The sequence below is a fragment of the Anomaloglossus baeobatrachus genome, chromosome 4, assembly GCF_048569485.1.
Source record: "Anomaloglossus baeobatrachus isolate aAnoBae1 chromosome 4, aAnoBae1.hap1, whole genome shotgun sequence".
In the NCBI taxonomy this organism is placed as follows: Eukaryota; Metazoa; Chordata; class Amphibia; order Anura; family Aromobatidae; genus Anomaloglossus; species Anomaloglossus baeobatrachus.
In genome coordinates, this window is record NC_134356.1 from 284,425,182 (window position 1) to 284,448,724 (window position 23,543).

General features: G+C 45.1%; 1 protein-coding gene across 1 annotated transcript in view; it reads left to right on the forward strand.

Annotated features, from left to right (window-relative positions):
• Positions 1-23,543, forward strand: part of TBC1D15 (TBC1 domain family member 15) — a 244,217-nt gene that overhangs the window by 75,008 nt on the left and 145,666 nt on the right. Inside the window, exon 5 of the mRNA XM_075344894.1 lies at positions 14,979-15,189. Within this exon, the coding sequence (XP_075201009.1) occupies positions 14,979-15,189 (211 nt within the window). The remainder of the gene's footprint in view (positions 1-14,978; positions 15,190-23,543) is intronic.

The window sequence follows — 23,543 nt, forward strand, 5'->3', positions numbered from 1 at the left end:
CTTCCTGCAATCTAGGTAGGAAAATGGGTTGTCGCTCAGTTCCCTTTAGGGACAAGTCTCAGCGCTATCTGTATTTTTTCAGAAACGACGACTTCCTCAGGTACGCACGTTCCTACGGGGAGTTTGTCTTCTCAGCACTCCGTACAAGCGGCCGTTAGAGCCCTGAGATCTGAACAAGGTTCTAATTGCTCTCCAGATGCCGCCTTTCGAGCCTTTGAAGGATGTCTCCCTTCCCGTTTTTCACGGGAAGTGGCCTTCTAGTAACGGTCTCGTCTCTTAGGAGAGTTTCCGAGCTAGCAACGCTCTCATACAAACTCCCTTCCTGGTCCTTCACCAGGACAGGGTAGTTCTGCGTCCGGTTCCGGAATTTCTCCCTAAGGTGGTATCCCATTTTCATATCAATCAGGATATCACCTCACCTTCTTTGTGTCCTCGTCCAGTCCATCAATTTCAGAAAGATTTGCATCTGTTGGTTCTGGTGAGAGCACTCAGGTTCTACTTCCCGCATGGCGCTCCTGCGCCACCCGGATGCACTCTTTGTCCTTGTCGCTGGTCGGCGTAAACAGTCGCAAGCTTCCAGATCCACCCTTGCTCGGGGGATCGAGGAACCAATTCTTGAAACCTACAGTTCTACTGGGCTTCTGGTTCTCTCAAGGCCGAAGGCCCATTCTACCAGAGCCGTGGGTGCATCCTGGGCATTACGGCACCAGGCTACGGCTCAGCAGGTGTGTCAGGCACCCACCTGGTCGAGTCTACTTACTTTTACCAAGCATTATCAGATGCATACCTACGCTTCGGCAGACGCCAGCCTAGGTAGATAAGTCATTCAGGCGGCGGTTGGCCACCTGTAGGAGAGGGCCGTTTGACGGCCCTATCATGAGGTCTTCTTTTACCCACCCAGGGATTGCTTTTGGACATCCCAATTGTCTGGGTCTCCCAATGGAGCGACAAAGAAGAAGGGAATTTTGTTTACTTACCGTAAATTCCTTTTCTTCTAGCTCCAATTGGGAGACCCAGCACCCGCCCTGTTTTCTCGGGGTTTTTCTGTTTTTTCGGGTACACATGTTGTTCATGTGGTATGGTTCAGTTCTCCGATGTTTCCTCGGATTGAATTGGTCTTTAAACCAGTTATTGGCTTTCCTCCTTCTTGCTTTGGCACTAAAACTGGTGAGCCAGTGATCCCACTGGGGGTGTATAGCCAGAAGGGGAGGGGCCTTACACTTTTAAGTGTAATACTTTGTGTGGCCTCCAGAGGCAATAGCTATACACCCAATTGTCTGGGTCTCCCAATTGGAGCTAGAAGAAAAGGAATTTACGGTAAGTAAACAAAATTCCCTTCTTTACTAGTAAAATAAAAAAATCTCTACGTTCAAATCACCCCCCTTTCACCCCATTGAACATTGAAGGGTTAAAAAAAAAAATATACACATATTTGGTATCGCCGCGTTCAGAAATGCCCGATCTATCAAAATATAAAATCAATTAATCTGATTGGTAAACGGCGTAGTGGCAAAAAAATTCCAAATGCCAAAATTACGGTTTTTGTTCGCCGCATGTTTTACGCAAAATGCAATAACAGGCGATCAAAATGTAGCATCTGCGCAAAAATAGTACCATTAAAAATGTCGTCTCGAGACGCAAAAAATAAGCCATCACTGAGCCATAGATCCAGAAAAACGAGAACGGTATGTGTTTAGAAAAATAGCGCAAAACGTGCGCCACTTTTATTGGACAAACTTGTGAATTTTTTTAACCCTTTAGATACAAGTAAACCTATACATGTTTGGTGTCTACAAACTCGCACCGACCTGAGGCATCGCACCCATACATCAGTTTTTTACCATATAGTGAACAGGGTGAATAAAACATCCCAAAATCTATTGTGTGATCACACTTTTTTTTGCCGTTTTTCCACACTTGGAATTTTTTTGCTGTTTTCCAGTACACTATATGGTAAAACCTATGGTTTCATTTAAAAGTACAACTCTTCCCGCAAAAAACAAGCCCTCATATGGCAAGATTGACAGAAAAATAAAAAAGTTACGACTCTCGGAAGAAGGGGAGCAAAAAACAAAAATGCAAAAACGGAAAGTGCCCGGGGGCTGAAGGGGTTAAACAGGAAAAACTGAAATGTTACATGGTCATAAGTATTCAAATCCTTTGCTCAGACACTCATATTTAAGTCACATGCTGTCCATTTCCTTATGATCCTCCTTGAGATGGTTCTACTCCTTCATTGGCATCCAGCTGTGTTTAAACTGATAGGACTTGATTTGGAAAGGCAAACACCTGTCTATATAAGGGTAAGTTCACACACCGCGTTTTTTTTTATGCTGCGTTCTTGTGCATTTTTCCCGCAAAAAAACGCACAAACGCAGCGTCCAACAAAAACGCATTAAAAAACGCATGCGTTTTTTATGCGTTTTTGGCTGCGGTTTGCCGCGTTTTTGCTCACTGCGTTTTTATATCAGTGAACAATGCCATTAAAGATTGTTGAAAAAAAAAAAAAGGGTCTAATGTGATTTCCTTCTTCAATATGTTCTTCATTCTCCACTAGTGTATGCAGGAGAGCAGACAGCTGCAGAACTACAAGGCTCAGCATGCTCCATCCAGGACTGTATGCTGGAGGGAGAGGCAGAGGGAGAAGAACTACAAGGCTCAGTATACGCCATCCACTAGTGTATGCAGGAGAGCAAACAGCAGCTGCAGAACTACAAGGCTCAGCATCCTCCATCCAGGACTGCATGCACCCCCAAAAAATGACGTGGGCTTCGCCATATTTTTGTATGCTGGCCAGGTACAGCAGACAAGTACGGGCTGCCCCCATCCCCCAGCTGCCTATTTCTACCCGGATGGGAACCAAAAATATAGGGAAGCCCTTTTTTTTTTTTTTTTTCTTTTAATTATTTCATGAAATAATAATAAAAAAAAAAAACCGACGTGGGTTTCGCCCAATTTTTGAGTCCAGCCGGCTACAACTAGGCAACTGCGGATTTGAATCCGCAGTGCAGGGTGCCCAAGCCTTCTGGGCACCCCCGCTGCTAATTGCAGTCCGCAGCCACCCCAGAAAATGGCGCTTTCATAGAAGCGCCATCTTCTGGCGCTGTATCCAACTCTTCCAGCTGCCCTGGTGACGGGTGGCTCGCTGGGTAATTATGGGGTTAGGGCTAGCTGTATATTATCAACTGGCCCTAAGCCCGAAATTCACGGAGTTATGGCAATATTAGACACAGCCACCACGAATTTCTAGTAAAGATACAAAAAAAACAAACCACAACACACAGAAAAATATTTTTATTAGAAATAAAACACAACACAACTAGTGACTCCATCTTTATTGAAATAAAGAACCTCCCTCCTCCGCAGTAATCCTAGGTCAAGGGTCCCGCGCCATCCAGTCCAGATCCAACATCATTTGATCGGTTTGAGGAAAGGCAAAGCAGCAATAATACCTAAAATATAACTTTTATTAATTCCTCTAAAAATAGGGAAGGATCACCTTGCCTATGCATAAAATTAAATTAAATGCAGGGAATAAACCACCTGCTGGAACTCTCCCAACTTCAAGGGGAAACCAGCAGACCCTGTGAGGTAGCAGATACACCTAAAATACAGTTGGTGTTATAGCAACATGAATTAATCAACCGGATGTGTAGTTTGTGTAACACAGCTGCTTATTCACACTCTGTTGATATTAGCAGCGTCATCCATCAGATTATTAACCAAAAATAGCAAGAAGTCCTAATTAGACCCCAGCTACCAGTGTGATCAGTGATTATTTCACAACCGGTTGATGCTGGAAAACAATAACCAGAGATACAGACACCATAGGTTAACCTGATACTCTCTATCAGGGAACAATCTCACCCAAATCCTGGTATCTTGTTTCCCAGAGTGTCAGTGTGTCATCATATTCGGCGTAATCCAAAAAGACCTTCATCAAAAACGGTCTAGGACCCCTTATTATTATTATTATTATTATTATTATTATTATTATTATTGTTTATTTATAGAGCACCATTGATTCCATGGTGCTGTACATGAGGGGGTTACATACAGAATACATGTACACGTTACAATAGACAGACTAGCACAGGGGGAAGAGGGCCCTGCCCTTGCGGGCTTACATCCTAAAGGATTTTGGGGAGGAGACAGTAGGTGGGGTGTAGGTGGGGCGGCAGCTCCGCACGGTGGTGGGGCGGCAGCTCCGCACGGTGGTGGGGCGGCAGCTCCGCACGGTGGTGGGGCGGCAGCTCCGCACGGTGGTGGGGCGGCAGCTCCGCACGGTGGTGGGGCGGCAGCTCCGCACGGTGGTGGGGCGGCAGCTCCGCACGGTGGTGGGGCGGCAGCTCCGCACGGTGGTGGGGCGGCAGCTCCGCACGGTGGTGGGGCGGCAGCTCCGCACGGGGGTGGGGCGGCAGCTCCGCACGGGGGTGGGGCGGCAGCTCCGCACGGGGGTGAAGCAGTGAGGTCATTGAAGGTTATAGGCATTTCTGAACAGATGAGTCTTTAGGTTCCGTTTGAAGCTTGCGAGTGTAGTAGATAGTCTGACGTGTTGAGGCAGTGAGTTCCAGGAGACTGGGGATGCTCGGGAGAAGTCTTGGAGTCGGTTGCATGAGGAGCGAATGAGAGAGGAGGATAGAAGGAGATCTTGGGAGGACCGGAGGTTACGTTTTGGAGTGTAGCGAGAGATTAGTTCAGAGATATATGGAGGAGACAGATTATGGATAGCTTTGTAGGTCAGTGTTAGTAATTTGAATTGGATACGGTGGAAGATTGGGAGCCAGTGGAGGGACTTGCAGAGAGGAGAAGCGGGGTGGTATTGAGGAGAGAGGTGGATCAGTCGGGCAGCAGAGTTAAGGATGGACTGGAGAGGGGCGAGTGTGTTAGCAGGGAGACCACAGAGGAGGATGTTGCAGTAGTCGATGCGGGAGATTATGAGGGCGTGCACTAGAATTTTTGTAGATTGGGGATTGAGAAAAGGGCGGATTCTGGAGATATTTTTGAGTTGAAAACGGCAGGAGGTGGTGAGGGATTGGATGTGCGGTATGAAGGACAGGGCAGAGTCAAAGGTCACTCCGAGGCACCGAACTTTGGGTGCTGGGGAGAGCGTGATGTTATTAATTGTAATGGATAGATCAGGTGGAGAGTGCAGGGGAGATGGAGGAAAGATGATCAGTTCAGTTTTGGCCATATTGAGCTTTAGGAAGCGAGAGGAAAAGAAGGAAGATATAGCAGATAGGCACTCTGGGATTCTGGACAGCAGAGATGTGACATCTGGACCAGAGAGGTAGATCTGAGTGTCATCAGCATATAGGTGGTACTGGAAGCCATGGGACTTTATGAGTTGTCCCAGGCCAAATGTATAGATAGAAAAAAGTAAGGGTCCCAGGACAGAGCCTTGAGGGACACCAACAGAGAGAGAACGGGATGAAGAGGTTGTGAAAAGACCCACTTCTCCTCTCCCAGACTCTCCTCCTCCCGACGCGTTTCCTGTGTGACATTCATCAGGGGAGCTTAAAGGAGTAGACCTATACTGGGTTATCTATAACAAAATAAGAGGGTTTTAGTTGCAGCCCTCCAATCATAATCCTCCCTCCATATGCAAGGAACCATAGAAGAAAAGGCAGAGTGACTCACCAGGCGGTCACGGCGTTAGTCCTGTATGCCGTGCACCGCCGTTTAGGAGCACCATATTTTTAAATGATCACTCTGCCGCCCGGCGTCTGGCGTCACTTCCGTTACCGCGCCCACCACCGCCCGGTGGAACGCATATGTGAAACGCTATTGCGTCTCACAGGAAGTGGTCATCAGAAACTTCCGGCGCGCTCCCCGTGTCAGTATGATGACACGAGGATGGGCGTGCATGACGCCCAGCGGTCCGCCCCCTTCCTTTCTTAGGTAGGGATAGCGCAATGTGCAACACTCCAATGCGCATGCGCTAGGTCCGTAATCGGACTGACCCTGGCAATTAAAGGTATGGGTGATGGACATTAGCCATATATCACCCGGAGGGGATAATAAGAAAAACCATCGGTTTTAATGACGGGCGTAACCGCCTAATGTACCAGATGACATGGTCCTGTTTCCGAATTTATGCAAATCAAAAAATTAGTATGGATACCGGTGCAGAGATAAAAAGAAAGCTCTCATCCAAAACAATAACAATAGATAGTGGCGGATAATAAACCAAACAATTCTAAACTTCAGCAATGGATCATTGTAATGGTCACGAGAGAGGCAATTGGGGATTGACACTGGATACCTGAACATGGGGCTAAGGTGTGAATGGAGCCATCAAGAAATTGACACATAGGGGGGGCCTGGCATTAGATGCATGCATGGATATAAAAGATGGGAAGACAGTACAAGAAACTAACAACTCCATCACCTGCTATGCTAGTCTAATGAATCTGGCCCTACCTGACTGCGGAGGTCGGCACCCTATTAGGACGGTGAATGGCGCCCCCGCTCGTTCGGTGGCTGTCCCTCGTATCTATCACTAAGAGACTAATCTCACAAAAAGGGTGCATAGGAAATACATTCGTTGAGACCATGGGGATGGACCGTTTTGAGTCTCAAAATCCATCTACACTCTTTTTGGAGGATTTTTTTATCCCAGTTCCCCCCTCGCTTCAATGGGGACACAACGTCAATCCCTTGAAAAGTAATTTGGTTGACGTCACCCCTATGATAAACATTCAGATGTTTTGCCAAGGGGTTGTCATTTCCAACCCTTATGTCTCTCAGGTGTTCTCCCACCCTTCTTCTGAATTCTCTCCTAGTCTTCCCTATGTACTCCAGACCGCACGAGCAGGTGACCTTATAAATGACTCCCTTAGTGCGGCAATTTACAAAGCAACGGATATCATATTCTTTCCCTGTGTTGGTACTCCAGAATTTCTTGCCCGTTTTGACCACATTACAAGCCACACACCCGCCACAACGATAGCAACCTTTTAGACTATTTCTAAGCCAATCACATCCAGTATTCTTATTATCCACAAAATGACTATGGGTCAATCTGTCTTGTAGTGATCTGGCTCGTCTAAAAGTGATCTGTGGAAAGACCACAGATCACTTTTAGACGAGCCAGATCACTACAGGACAGATTGACCCATAGTCATTTTGTGGATAATAAGAATACTGGATGTGATTGGCTTAGAAATAGTCTAAAAGGTTGCTATCGTTGTGGCGGGTGTGTGGCTTGTAATGTGGTCAAAACGGGCAAGAAATTCTGGAGTACCAACACAGGGAAAGAATATGATATCCGTTGCTTTGTAAATTGCCGCACTAAGGGAGTCATTTATAAGGTCACCTGCTCGTGCAGTCTGGAGTACATAGGGAAGACTAGGAGAGAATTCAGAAGAAGGGTGGGAGAACACCTGAGAGACATAAGGGTTGGAAATGATACCCCCTTGGCAAAACATCTGAATGTTTATCATAGGGGTGACGTCAACCAAATTACTTTTCAAGGGATTGACGTTGTGTCCCCATTGAAGCGAGGGGGGAACTGGGATAAAAAAATCCTCCAAAAAGAGTGTAGATGGATATTTCGACTCAAAACGGTCCATCCCCATGGTCTCAACGAATGTATTTCCTATGCACCCTTTTTGTGAGATTAGTCTCTTAGTGATAGATACGAGGGACAGCCACCGAACGAGCGGGAGCGCCATTCACCGTCCTAATAGGGTGCCGACCATCGCAGTCAGGTAGGGCCAGATTCATTAGACTAGCATAGCAGGTGATGGAGTTGTTAGTTTCTTGTACTGTCTTCCCATCTTTTATATCCATGCATGCATCTAATGCCAGGCCCCCCCTATGTGTCAATTTCTTGATGGCTCCATTCATACCTTAGCCCCATGTTCAGGTATCCAGTGTCAATCCCCAATTGCCTCTCTCGTGACCATTACAATGATCCATTGCTGAAGTTTAGAATTGTTTGGTTTATTATCCGCCACTATCTATTGTTATTGTTTTGGATGAGAGCTTTCTTTTTATCTCTGCACCTGTATCCATACTAATTTTTTGATTTGCATAAATTCGGAAACCGGACCATGTCATCTGGTACATTAGGCGGTTACGCCCGTCATTAAAACCGATGGTTTTTCTTATTATCCCCTCCGGGTGATATATGGCTAATGTCCATCACCCATACCTTTTTAATTGCCAGGGTCAGTCCGATTACGGACCTAGCGCATGCGCATTGGAGTGTTGCACATTGCGCTATCCCTACCTAAGAAAGGAAGGGGGCGGACCGCTGGGCATCTTGCACGCCCATCCTCGTGTCATCATACTGACACGGGGAGCGCGCCGGAAGTTTCTGATGACCACCTCCTGTGAGACGCAATAGCGTTTCACATATGCGTTCCACCGGGCGGAAGTGGTGGGCGCGGTAACGGAAGTGACGCCAGACGCCGGGCGGCAGAGTGATCATTTAAAAATATGGTGCTCCTAAACGGCGGTGCACGGCATACAGGACTAACGCCGTGACCGCCTGGTGAGTCACTCTGCCTTTTCTTCTATGGTTCCTTGCATATGGAGGGAGGATTATGATTGGAGGGCTGCAACTAAAACCCTCTTATTTTGTTATAGATAACCCAGTATAGGTCTACTCCTTTAAGCTCCCCTGATGAATGTCACACAGGAAACGCGTCGGGAGGAGGAGAGTCTGGGAGAGGAGAAGTGGGTCTTTTCATAAGGGGTCCTAGACCGTTTTTGATGAAGGTCTTTTTGGATTACGCCGAATATGATGACACACTGACACTCTGGGAAACAAGATACCAGGATTTGGGTGAGATTGTTCCCTGATAGAGAGTATCAGGTTAACCTATGGTGTCTGTATCTCTGGTTATTGTTTTCCAGCATCAACCGGTTGTGAAATAATCACTGATCACACTGGTAGCTGGGGTCTAATTAGGACTTCTTGCTATTTTTGGTTAATAATCTGATGGATGACGCTGCTAATATCAACGGAGTGTGAATAAGCAGCTGTGTTACACAAACTACACATCCGGTTGATTAATTCATGTTGCTATAACACCAACTGTATTTTAGGTGTATCTGCTACCTCACAGGGTCTGCTGGTTTCCCCTTGAAGTTGGGAGAGTTCCAGCAGGTGGTTTATTCCCTGCATTTAATTTAATTTTATGCATAGGCAAGGTGATCCTTCCCTATTTTTAGAGGAATTAATAAAAGTTATATTTTAGGTATTATTGCTGTATTTCAGGATTGTCATATTGATATACCATACCAGTGGCTGTATTATATGAAAGGCAAAGCAATCAGATGTGTCAGGTTCAAGGACGTGAATCACATCACACATCAGCTGATTGTATAAACGCCGTTTGTACAATCAGCTTATGCATCATTGCAAAAAACCCAAACTACTCACTTCTGTGCAGACTCCCGGCCGATGCAGGACCCGGCGGTAATCAGCTGATTAAGTTTCCTGACCGCATCAGCTGATCGTATAAGCCGGCTGGGCGGTAAAAAGCTGGCCTCACCGCTGCAAATATACGATCAGCTGATGCGTCAGGTGAACGCATCAGCTGATCAGCGGCAGATACTGCAGCCATCGGACGTGCCCGGGAGTCTGCAGACAGTCAGAGCAGGGGTGGCGGTACCGGGAAGAGGAGCTGGGAGCGGACATGTACCAGGAGTCTGCAGACAGGCGAGTATGACTTTTTTTTTTTTTTCCTACTGTTTACGTTTGATTTGCAGCTGCTTCCACCTCCCGTCCGGACATGGCGCAGGACGGGAGGTGGAAGCAGCGGTGGCGGTACCGGGAGGATTCACGTTTCTGTGTTTTACTAACAGAAGGAATCCTCTTCCTGTACGTCACTGTACTACCCACCCCTTGCGTTTATAGCTGCATTTTTAGTCATAGAAACGCACTAAAATGCAGCTATATTTGCAATTTGCGTTTTTCATTGCATTTTTGAACATCTCATTGAACTCAATGGGTGGAAAACGCAGTGAAAAACACAAAAATAATTGAAATTCTGCGTTTTTGTGGGCACCACAAAAACGCAGCTAAAAATAAAACGCTGTGTGCAGACAGCAAAAATGAAAACTCAGACTTTGCTGGGGAAGCCAAGTCATGCAGTTTTCTGAACAAAAACGCACCCGAAAAACGCACTGTGTACACATAGCCTAAGACCTCACAGCTCACAGTGCATGTCAGACCAAATGAGAATCTTGCGGTCAAAGGAACTGCCCAAGGAGCTCAGACAGAATTGTCAAGGCATTCATCTGGCCAAGGTTACAAAAGAATTTCTGCAAGATGCCTAAGAGCATAGGTGCTTCCATAATCCTTAAATGGAAGAAGTTTGGGACCACCAGAACTCTTGCTAGAGGTGGCCATCCAGCCAAACTGAGCAATCGTGGGAGAAGAGCCTTGGTGAGAGAGGTAAAAAAGAACCCCAAGATCACTGTGGCTGAGCTTCAGAGATGTAGTAGGGGAGATAAGATAAGAGAAAGTTCCACAAAGTCAAATATCACTGAAGAAAACCTCTTCCAGAGTGCTCTGAACCTCAGACCTGGCCAAAGGTTCACCTACCAACAAGACAATGACCATAAGCATACAGCTAAAATAACAAAGGAGTGGCTTCAGAAAAACTCTTTGACCATACTTGACTGTCCCAGCCAAAGCCCTGACCTAAACCCAATTGAGCATCTCTGGAGAGACCTGAAAATGGCTGTTCCCCATCCATACTGACGGAACTGGAGAGGATCTGCAAGGAAGAATGGCAGAGGATCCCCAAATCCAGGTGGTGAAAACTTGTTGCATCATTCCCAAGAAGACTCATGGCTGTACTAGCTTAAAAGGGTGCTTTTACTCAATACTGAGCAAAGGGTCTGAATACTTATGACCATGTGATATTCAGTTTTTCTTGTTTGATAAATTTGCAAAAATTTCTACATTTCTGTTTTTTTTTCTGTGAAGATGGGGTGCAGAGAGCACACTCCGAGTAACCTGTCAGGCACTCAGTTGAACCGTCCGTTACCTCCAAAACCGTGAGATAAGTCCACTGTACCCACCAACCCTCTGAGATCTGGACTACTGAATAACATCTATCAACATCTATCAGATATAGGAGTGGATGTCACGCTGCCCTATGTTTGCTAGTCCATAATCACTATTGTACCCTTGCGTCCTCACCATGGTGTCACTACCCACAAACTTTAGGCTATGTTCACACACTGCGTTTTTTACTTGCGTTTTTGGTCCGTTTTTGCTGCAGAAATTTCTTGAGAAATTCTTGTAACCTTTCTGCTACAATCCCCAGCAAAACCTATGGTAAAAAAAATTAGCTGTGCGCACACTGCGTTTTTTTCTTAAGAAAATTCTTTCAGTAGATTTTCTTAAGAAAAAGAATGAGCATGTCACTTCTTTTCTGCAGCTAACTGCGTTATTTCACTCCATTGACTATAATGTAATCATGAAATAGCGCAGGAATAACGCAGGTAGCAAGTGATGTGCGTTATTCCTGTGTTATTCCTGCATTATACCTGCGTTAGTCCCGCGTTATTTCGCGTTTTCAGGACATAGTGTACTTCCCTGCCCTGCGTTTTGCGGGGAAGTGATGTCACTAGGACAGGAAGAGGAAGAAGAAGAGGAAAAAAAAAAGCGTGTGCTCCGCTGTATTTTTACCTTCCAGCCGGGTAAACACACAGCGGCGACCCGGTGTTCTCAGGCTGGGGAGGGCGAGGGACAGGGTTAATGCCCCCTCCCCCTCCCGCAGCCGAGAATATCAGCCGCACTGCCCCGGGACTGTCGCATCCATTATGCGACAGTCCCGGAGTGTCCCCGGCTCTTCCAGATGCCGTGATGCGGGGGCAATCCAGGTAATATGGAGTTAACGGCAACCAATAGCTGCCACTAAGTCCAAGATTAGTGATGGCAGCGTCTATGACACGCCGTCACTAATCTGAAAGTGAAAAATCCTTTATTTTGAATAAAAGACAATAAGACCCTCTTTCTCCAGTGTATTAAACCCCCCGAAACACACAACTCCGACGTAATCCACAGCGATGTCCCACGGCGCTTCCAGCCCTGCTCCAGCCGAGTGTGACAGTTCTCCACGGCCTCTGTCAGGGAGCGAGTGCTTAATGCAGCTCCTGAGCAAGGCTGCGGGTAACTCCAGGACATTTCTCATGGCCGGTAATGTGAACACACTACCGGCCGCGAGAACTGCAGTGTGTGTGGGGGGAAACATCATAAATAAAGCTGGAATATCTATCTATCTATCCATCTTTCTATATTATCTATCTATCTATACCCCTAAATATCTATCTATTATCTATCTATATCTATCTTTCTATATTATCTATCTTTCTATATTATCTATCTTTCTATATTATCTATCTATCTATATTATCTATCTATATTATCTATCTGTATTATCTATTATCTATCTTTCTATATTAGCTATCTATATCTATCTATTATCTATCTTTCTATATTATCTATCTATACCCCTAAATATCTATTATCTATATCCCTCTATTATCTATATCTATCTATCCCTCTATTATCTATTTATTTATCTATTCCCCTAAATATCTATTATCTATCTATCTATCTATCCCTCTATCTATCATATATTTATCTCTGTATTATCTATTTTTTTTTTTATTTTCATTTTCAATGTGCTTTATTGCTGTAAAGGCATTAAAAAACGCAGGGACCAACATGAAAAAAAACGGATCAAAAACGCACCAAAAACGCACTTGCGTTATTGGTGTGTTTTTTAACGCAGGTGCGCTAATCCTTCACTCAAGAAATTTCTTAAGAAAAATTATTTATCTAGTGTGAACATAGCCTTAGAGCTGATTTTTGTATGTAAATAGGCCACAGTTTACACCAGTGGTCCCCAACCTTTCTGACCTTGAGAGCCACTTTATGCTCTGAGAGGGGGTCACGAGACACATTTAGCTCCCACCCTCACAGAAGTAACACCAGAGCCCTCATTACCAGTATAATCACAGCCAAAGCTTTTCCACAGAAATCGCCACACCAAGGCAGCATACAAATATCCAGGGGTTCCTTCCTCCATTCCGATCTGGTCTTCAGTGTGTGGCTGCTCACAAAAGTCACCATCTGGTAACCTGCTCTTCATAGCGGTTTGCAAGACCTGGTGCTAATGCACCTAGCTGACAGATGGCCGTAAGCCACAGATCATGGGCTCGTGGGCAACATGTGGTTCCCGAGCCACAGGTTGGGGACCCCTGGTGTATTTCGACTGGCGACTGAGTAAGACGCATTACATAGAAGTATTTGCATAATCACAAAGGGCTTAGGACATGTGAACACATTGTGTATTTAGTGTTTTGGGGTTTTTTTTTTTGTTTTTTTTTACCTCCGTATTTGTTTCCCAAAACCAGGAGTTGAACAAGCAGAGAAAAGTATGATAGAAATAAGGACACCAATTCTGCATTTTTTTTTCCACTTCTGGTTTTGGCTTACACATATTGGGGTTCAAACCTCCCCAAATACTCACAGTGGGCGGGTGGCCATTACAGATCCATTTTAGAGCAAGATTTGACAGGTTATAACTAGTGATGGGTGAATAATAACTATTCATGTTCGGATTATTTGTAACAAATCCTAAACTACTATTCCAGTATTCACCACAAATAACGAGCCTAATGCAAGTCAATGGGGGACCTGAGCATTTTTCTTGTCGTGATGAATACTGAAATTGACCCGGTTATTGAACACAAATAGTTACTATTTGCCCATCTCCAGTTATAGAGTTCCTGGAGCTAAATTTTGCTGAAGCTCATGAGTCCGTGCTGCTGTTCACATTCCTCACCAGGCAGTGCCTCATTTTTGTTTGTTTTTTTTGTAATATATTCTATGTCTTGTACCTTTTGCGTCTTGCGAACAGGGCTGTGATTCACGCCACTGATACGTACATCTGTGTGACTGTCTGACCACTTCTCTAGATACCGTTGCATACGATGTGGTCTTGCTTTTCAAATACTTGCAGGTCCCATCTATCTTAAATTTATCGCATATGTTGTGAATATTCCTTAAATGTACAAGATGGGATTAACACGTTGCTTAAGTATAGTGTTAAGATATATTGTTCTGAAAATTCTTCTACGTATATAGACAGTATTGGAAACATTTCCTCCAGTTAAAGAAAATATCTGATATCACAGAGACATGTTGAACGTAGGCATTATTGGGGGTTTAGGTTCTGAGGTCCCCACCATTTCCTATAGTCAAGGTACTTGAAGGCTGATAACAACCCAGAGCAAAGTCAGCACCTTATTATTTTTGGGAGAGCTGAATGTGACTGCTAGGTTTGTTAGCCATCTTCAGCTCTGACGGGTAATGCAGGGAGAAGCCTAGAGAAAGCTGCTCCATAGAGATGAGCGAGCCGGTTCCCAGTACTCTGGTGCACTGGCCACATCTGTATTCTATGGTGACCGACCTGCGAATTGATTTGCTCATCTCTACTGCTGCATACTCTTTGAAGGGCCTTAGCAGATCCATTTTAGAGAATGGGTCTTAGAGGTCATGCACCATCTAATGAGAAAATACTTGTTCTTTCTAAGACCTAATCAGACGTTCTCAGTAATTGGAGATATATCTTAAATTCCGTCCATAATAACCAGAAAAGACTAACGCTAAACATAGAACTAGATACAGTAACATATAATGACACTTACCTGTTGGTTAATCTATTAGTGTCCTCAAACTTTCTAATATATAAAAAATAACTTGTTCATTTTCTAATGAGATAGACCAACCAGTAGAAGATTGCTGCAGCAGCAAGCTGCCTCTCAGCCTGTTTTCTTCTCTGCTTATATAGTGATCTTAAACAAGCCAAGGAAGAGTATCACATAATTATATAGTTTGATTAGATTTACTGTCACTAGTTAATATTGTGGCCTACTGACCTTCAGCAGAACATATCACTCAAATTTCTTTGTGTTTTATGTTTCTTCAAACTTTTTCTTAGGTGTTCAAAGTCCGATAAATATCCAGAGCAAATGGTCATTCCTCTTCAGCCTGACCGACCTCCAGTCAATTAAACAGAACAAAGAAGGCATGGGCTGGTCTTATTATGTTTTCTGCTTGAAGGATGATGTTATCCTTCCAGCTCTCCACTTCCATCAAGGAGGAAGCGAACTTCTGCTTGAGTGCCTTGAAAAATATGTGGTGCTGTGTGAGTAAGTATCCAATTCTGCTTTAGGTCTTTTCCTGTTCTCTTTGAATCGTAGACAGTATAACTATTAATAGAGCAATGACGATCGTACAAAGTTTTCTCCAATACTTCAAAGGTTCTCAACTTTCTATATATGAGGACACATCTGGGTACATTAAAAAATCAACAAATAGAAGACACAGAGGGATCACATAATTGTGTCTAGTAAATTATTCATCAGCTATCGTAACTTGTATATTTTTATGTGCCTCCATTGCATTTCTAAACCGTAAATCAGCCCAAGACGTGGCCTTCTCTTCAATTTTCACAACCATTGCACCACTCTTGGCAAAGTTGGGTTTTATTGAATGCTTAATAACAGAGGTCGATGGCAGGGGAGCACTTTTATAATTAATACGGTGGCTGTGTATCCAGTGTTTAGTGCTTTCTTAACTGTTTTGGCTGTAGTAGCTTCCACTCCCCATAATCTACCGGTATTCAACTGAAATTTTGATTAGTGCCTGGAAATAGCACAAATTTCTGTTTGGTTACTGATGGCAGGAAAAATATTATGTATTTTAAGGTATTGGGTCAAGAAGAGTACCTTCTAGTTACAGGTGAATAATGTATAATCAGTGGTGTCCCATATCCCCACACTTGAATGAATCTGTGGTCCTTGCACATTACCTATCTATTCATTGTCTTTAGGACTATATGGGGCTGGCTGAGATTGTGGTACATTTTTATCTTTGTTCATTTACAGACTTTTTAAACAAATCAGTCACTCCCTTCAAAGAGGGGACTAAAGGGCCTACTCATTAAGTCTGGCAATGTACACGAAGGGATGTGGTGGGGTAAGAGGCATCCCACTTAATGAGTTCAATGTATTTTCTGAGTGGCATGTGCCTCGCTAGTAATGCTGCTCCAGAATTACTAGCACAATAATGAGTGCGTGTGTCTATAATATATAGATATAGATAGATAGACTGATGTCTTTTACACCAGAGGACTGGCATAAATACTTTGATAAACCAGCCCATTGGACCTAAAGGGGTTATCCACCTTGGAGGACAAGTTTTTTCTTAAATGCATGCAATTTTGGCTAAAAATCATTTTTGCAATTGGATTTGCTTAACCTCTTCACGACACATGACGTAATGGGTACGTCATGGATCGTGTTACTATAATCACCGCGGGCTGCCGTGCGTAGTCCGCGACGATCCGCATATATATCAGCTGATTTCAACAGCTGACGTGTGCCTGCTAGTCGCGAGTGGAATCTATTAACTCCTTACATCTCTCTTCCAAAATCTGGCAGTGAGATGTATATGTGCGCAGCCATAACAGTAACTTACCCGTTCCCATCAGAAGTCACGTGACGTGATCACATGACTTCTGGTGGTTGCCATGGTAGCACAGGGTCATGTGATGACTCCTGTAGCTATCATGAGTCACTTTCTCTCACTGCCGGCAGAGGGCAGTGTGAGAGAGGAGAGCTGATTTTCTCCAGATCTCAGCTGTGTAGCTGTAATCTGGAGAAATGGGAGAGCGATCAGACTGCTAATCATTATAGCTTCTTAAGAGACCTAGTAAAATAAAAAAAACCTAAAAGTTGAAAACACCCCCCATTCGCCCCATTGAAAATTAAAGGGTGAAAAAAATAAAAAATATACACACATTTGGTATCGCCGTGATCAGAAACACCCGATCTATCAAAATATAAAATCAATTAATCTGATCGGTAAATGGCTAAGCAGCAAAAAAATGCCCAAATTACGTTTTTTGGTTGTCACAAATTTTGCGCAAAATGCAATAACACGCGATAAAAAGTTGCATCTGCACAAAAATTGTACCGTTAAAAACGTCAGCTCAAGACGCAAAAAATAAGCTGTCAATGAGCCATAGATCCCGAAAAAATGTGAACGCTATAGGTTTTGGAAAATGGCACAAAACGTGCACCACTTTTTTTTAGACAAACTTGTGAATTTTTTTAACCCCTTAGATACAAGTAACCCTGTACATATTTGGTGTCTACAATCTTGCACTGACCTGATGCATCACACAGACTCAGTTGTACCATATAGTGAACACTGTGAATAAAATATCCCAAAAACTATTGTGGGATTGCACTTTTTTTGCAGTTTTTCCACACTTGAAATTTTTTCGCTGTTTTCCAGTACACTATATGGTAAAACTTATGGTTTCATTTAAAAGTACAACTCATCCCGAAAAAAACAAGCCCTCATATGGCAAGATTGAAGAAAAAATAAAAAAGTTACAACACTCGGAAGAAGGAAAGCAAAAAAAAAAACCCTCAAAAAATTGAAAACCGCCCGGGGGTGAAAGGGTTAAAAATATTTAGCCCGGTTGCCCCGTAATTCCTCGGTATTACACTGCTATTGCTGGCTGCAGAATGAGGTAATGGGGTTGGCCACTTTATCTTTATTTTATCAGATGTGTTGAGGACATGATGTTATTGTACATGCTATCATATCATTATGATAGGTTCTTCTGCACTTATTTCAGTTTTCTTCACAGATTTGCAAGTCAAAAAAGGTCCGTGGAGCCTCTGTTAAAAGTCTCGACACAGAAACTAGCCAGATATCCCTCCCGGAAGGATCTAGCCAAGGAGTGGCTCTTTTTAGGAAACCACCAGAGCCACTCCTTTGCTAGATCCTTCCCGCAGGGATATCTGGCTAGTTTCTGTGTCGAGACTCCTAACAGAGGCTCCACGGACTTTTTTGATTTGCATATTTCCCAGGGGGCAATGCACCTAGGATTTCACTGTGTTGTGCGCCCTCGTTGGCTGCCGTCAGTGTTTTCTCTGGCTGGTCTCCCCGAGATCAGTGATTGTTTTGTCTTGTTGGTCTACTAGGCATTGCTCCCACCTGTCCAGAATCCTACTCCACACTGAGGAGGGGCAATACCCTGAAACACCTGTCTGTGGATGGATTCCTGGCCTTGGTATTTCCCTTGTCATATCTTTAAACTTGTCAGAGTTGGATATTGACTAAAAGGGCCACTTAATATGGTGGTTATGGTGGTTTCCTAAAAAGAGCCACTCCTTGGCTAGATCCTTCTTGGAGGGATATCTGGCTAGTTTCTGTGTCGAGACTCCTAACGGAGGCTCCACTGACTTTTTTGATTTGCATATTTCCCAGGGGGCAATGCACCTAGGATTTCACTGTGTTGTGTGCCCTCGTTGGCTGCCTCGGCTGACGGCAGTGTTTTCTCTGGCTGGTCTCCCCGAGATCAATGACTGTTCTGTCTTCTTCTCATATTTCACAGCTCTCCTGTCCATAAAATGCCATTTTATGGGCAGGAGAGATGTGAAATCTGTGAAGAAAGCTGTGGAGGTACATGAGACCAGACCGGTCCTTCAGTCTCCTATAGAAAATTAGTTTTCTCATGTGAGGTTTTCAATTGGAAAATACTGATGAGCAGCTAATATTGCGAGCGGGGAACAGACCGCGGCAGGGGGACGCTCGAGACGCTCGGATCCGGGGTCGTTGCGGTGGCTCGAGGGGAAGCCGGACCCGGGCCTGAGCACCTGTCTGTCACCCGCAAGTGAAAAAGGTGTTTTAAAAATATTGGGAAGGTTTGTGAGTGACGCCACCCGTGGTATGCGGTGATTTTGGTGGCACTGCCACTGGAGGTGGTGCCCGGGCCTGATGGATTGGGGCAGCTGGATGTTATCCCCTCCACGGGTAGGGGAGGTGTTGACCCGGGACCCCGGTACAGGTGGGATGGTGTGACGGAGTGCAGTCTGCAGGGTTGGACCGGATTGTGCCGGTGTACTCACAGTTCTGAAATAACTTGACAAAGAGTCCAGATGGTAAATCAAATTGCCTGTAGTCAGTAGCCTCTGGAGGGTGTGTTCGGATCCCGCACCCTGGTACAGTAGAACAGGAGCCCTGCACTTTATGTTTTGAGTCCTTTGTATTAACTACGCCGTGTGAAACTGGGAAGTCCACTCCCGGTGTTACTGTCTTTTTGAAGCTGTGTCCCGCGAGAACTGACCCGTGGGATCTTAGGTAATTCCGGAGCCCTATGTTGGGCTTCCGTCTCGCTCTATCTGGGCCTCCTGTGGGACGAGACCTGAAATCTTGTCCCCGGCTGGTTAATTGGTAAGGGGCTCAAAGCTGCTCCTCACCTTAGGGTCCAGGTACCCTGTCTGTGCACGCACCGGACCGGATTCCCGCTGTTGGTACTGGCGGGCTACAACCCTGCCCCGGTCCACTTAAGGTCTCCCGCAACTGGATCTCCGTCGCCTGTGGCCCTGTCTACCGACTGCCACCTAGTCCTTTTTGTCAAGTCGTCCGGCAGCCCAGAACAGTCTTCTTCCACTTCCAACTGTCAACTCTCTCTTCAACCATCACTCTCTGACTGAAAGTGGCCCCTCCCATAACATCTCAGTACCCCTAGGTGGGCGTTGCCATCTGCTTGGCCCTGCCCACTGGCGTGTCCCTATTGTAATGGGGGGTGACAAGGTTTTGATGGCTGATGATATGCACCAGGATGGGGATTGTGATGGAGGACCAAAGAGGAGAGACTCCTTCACCTAGAAGAGGGGTGCAGTCGTCTGTGACACCCTGATTTTGTCATGCTCCAACACAAGCAGCTTTTTTACCGACCGGAAAGCTGTGCATGCTGTGAGGGTAAACTGTGCTAACAAGAGCCTAATAAGAACCTGTCACACATATATATTAGTAAGTGCCACAAAATCACGTCCTCAATGCGCTTGATAAAATAAAGATAATGTGGACAACCCCGTTACTTCATTCTGCAGCCAGCAATAGGTAATGTAAAACCGAGCCCGTGGGACAGAAATGGTGCAAAATTATTTAAAGATACCCAATTGCAAAAAATGATGCATTTAGATGCAATTAGATGCATTTGAGAAAAAAATAACCCCTTTAAAGTCCCCATACACTTATAAGGTCCACATACAACTAATATTGACTGACGGTTTGTGTATAGAGGCCACCAACTCTATAAGGATGTGGCAAGTCGACCTCCAACCATTTTCTCCCTGAGATAAGCCACTGCCAGAGATGTCTGGTAGTAGCCCTCATAGAGAACAGTGAAGCACTCGGCAGAGAGACGGGTGAGATAGTTGCCAGATAAAACAATTGTTTGTTTGACAGCTGTATAGTGTATGGTGGGCTTTTGGGCTTTAGAGTGGGACCCCCAACGATGATGAATTTATTAATAGTCTTGTAGATGATGTTAATAGGCCAACCACTTTTATCAATCATTGTGTTCTGAGAAAATCCCTAATTGGCATATCAATAGAATTTATATCAGTTATCCAGGACTATTTTTTTTTTTTTTTTTAGTCAGTCTGCCTGTTCTATTTGGCGTTGACTAGGGGCAGTCACGGACCTCTCCTGCTGGCATTTCTTCTGCTTCATTACAACAGAGCAGCTCCTCCTCTTCCATGCTGCCCTGTCTATGGGACGTTTGACAACATCCTGCTGATTCACAGCCTGCTCCCCGCAGTTGGTCAGTGGAGAGCCGGTTATCAATCAGTGTGACATCGGCAGTCACATCCTGTCAACAGAGCAGAGAGGAAGAAAATTGCTGCCCTGTTGACATGACATGAGCAGAAGCTGCAGAATTGCCGGCTGTAGCTGCTTGTTAGTACATAAAATAAGATGTCTAATTTAATGATGATTGGATTCATCAATGTGTTATACAGTGTAGCGTTATCAGGAATGATCAGCACTTGTGTAAGTCAGATTGTGAGTGGTGAAATAAATCGCCTTGTCTCACTCCGGTGCAGGGTAATGTATTGTGCCGCACTAATTCCTCTAATTGTTACTGACAGTGATGTGTGTGCCCCCTGCTGGTCTCCGCATGCTCATTTCATGTTTCTTTGGTACCTGTTCTCTGTGGATTGTTGCTCTCTCCGAATTTTCAGACATAGAACATTCCTTTTATGTTCGCTCCTTAGTAATAATTTATATTCTGTTGAAATCAGGATCAAAGTGTTGTTGTGAATGAAGTAATTCTGACATTTCCAAGCAGCCTGTGTCCTTACAAAGCACAGACAACACAGACGACTGCAGGCTTTGTAGAACATCCACAATGTGATGTCTGCCGTCATTCTTTCTTGACTGCTGCTCAAGGAGAGAGAACATGAATGATCTTCAACTTTTTCCCAAATGTGTGCGGTCTCTTGGTAGAGGATGAGACTTTGCTTGTTTTATAAGGATTAGTTGTATGTAGTGAAGAATTATCTTCTGTCTATAGCGAGAAGACTAAAGCCTAAGTCAGACGTCCATGAAACACTGTCTGAGTACAGACTTTAATACACAGACTGGCCCCTGGTCGCTTTACCCGAACTTGACAGCCTCAAAGGCATATATAAGGCAAATCAAGTTGGGGCCACAAGTCCCACAGCCAGTATGTGTGAATGAGGATTAAACCATTGCCTTCTATTTAATTATTCTATCTAGAAAAGTCAGACATTTCCTAAAAAAATTCGAAAGTTAAAGTTGTCCAGTTACCAAAACTGATTTTTTTTTTTCTGATAAATCTTGCTATTATGTGCCTCTCCACACATCTATCACGTTATTTTACCAATATTGCCTTTTATCATGCTCTAGCATAACCTCTTCATTTCTGGCTCCAGCTCTGATGGAGTTAATCGCTCTCTTGACTTCCTGGGTTCAGTTACTACAACTTCCATAATCCTTTGCAGTAACTAGCAATCTATCTCACACCCACTCTGAGCTCCACCCAAACTGTTACCTCCCCTGAGGTCTCCACCACAACAGTTCCCTCCCCTCCTTCCTGTGTGCACTGCCTAATCATGGTAATCATGGTGTATACAGTTGATACTATGCAGCAGAAGTCACAGAGTGGAGCAAGTTAGTGACATGTATCATCCGGTCACCTGCACAACAAGTCCCAGAGTGGAGACAGTTAGTGACATATAGCACACTATGTGTCAGAGCAGAGCATGTCACTGTCTCCACTCTGGGACTTGTTGTGCAGGTGACAGAGTGGAGCAGATTGGTCCCATGCAGCGTCCGGTCACCTGTGCTGCTGGTAGGATTATATGATCACACTGCCGACACCGCCTGCTCTCCTGACTGCTGAGCACAGCGGGCGGGTGGACAGTGTGATCACATACTTGCGTGACAGGGGGGATTTCAGGGGAGGAAACCCCCCCTGTACTCCACACTGGAGCCCGTACCTCCCACAGCTGACCGATGGTAAGCGGCGCGCTCTGCCTTCACCGCTCCACACTAAAGCTCTCCGGATCCTCCCCTCGATGCTGGGCTGTGACGTGCGGTAGTCACCGCCCACAGCCCAGTCAATCAGTGTGAGTGGCGCCGGCATCTTCTGACATAAGCGTCAAGTTTGAGAGCCCGGAAATGCCGGGACGTCAGAGGATACTTGCGGCCACAGCTCCAGGGGGTCATGTGACAGGCACTGAGCGTGCAGGATAGCGCCGCTCAGTGCCAGAACTGGAAATACAAGTCAATGGAGAAGATGCATATAATGGTAAGTGACACTCATTGGGAAAATAAAAAAAATGGGTGAACCACCCCTTTTAAGCTTGTGTGCATAAAAGTGTTTTGCCAGAAACCTGCTCACAGTATAGGGAAGGCATATAAGATTGATTGGCCCCTCGTAGTCAAGTCCCCCATGGTCCCTCACCAGAAAAGCCAAGGTAAGGGGGAATGGTTTCTACTAAGTGCTCTGCTGCCTCATATTCTTGTCTAGGAGTTATGGAAAACAACAAAGTCTGATGTGTTAATTAGTTTAGCAATAGGGGATTCAGGAAGGGGCTTCTGTATTAGTGTTGATTACAGAGTGAATCCCCGTGGTATGTGATAGAAGATCCTTATGGGACAAACTGCTAGCAAAAACGTTTAATTGTGCATGTTCATTTCATTGTACTCTTGCTTTCTTAAAGGGAGCCTGTCACCAGTTTTTTGCCCTATAAGCTGCGGCCACCACCACCGGGCTCTTGTATACGGCATTCTAACATGCTGTATATGAGAGTCCAGGTCGCTGTGTAAAACATAAAAAACACTTAATGATACTCACCTAGGAGTTCGCTCCGGTGCAGACTGGTCAGATGCTTGGTGCCATTCTCCGGTGCTGGGGCCTCCTCTTTTGGCCATCTTTGTCCTCCATCTTCTGAAGCCGTGGTGCATGACAGGTCCGACATCATACACACTCGCCGGCATTCAGGGCCGGTCAGTGATGAGGGCAATCTGACCTGTTGTCCGGAGCTCCAGGCTCCGGGAGACCCCTGGTCAGATGGCGTGCTGGTCAGGGAGCGATCCTGCAGCGCCGCACAGTCAGTGCAGGTAGTGGAATGCAGGAATCTCTCCTCTGTTCCCTGCCCGACACCTATGT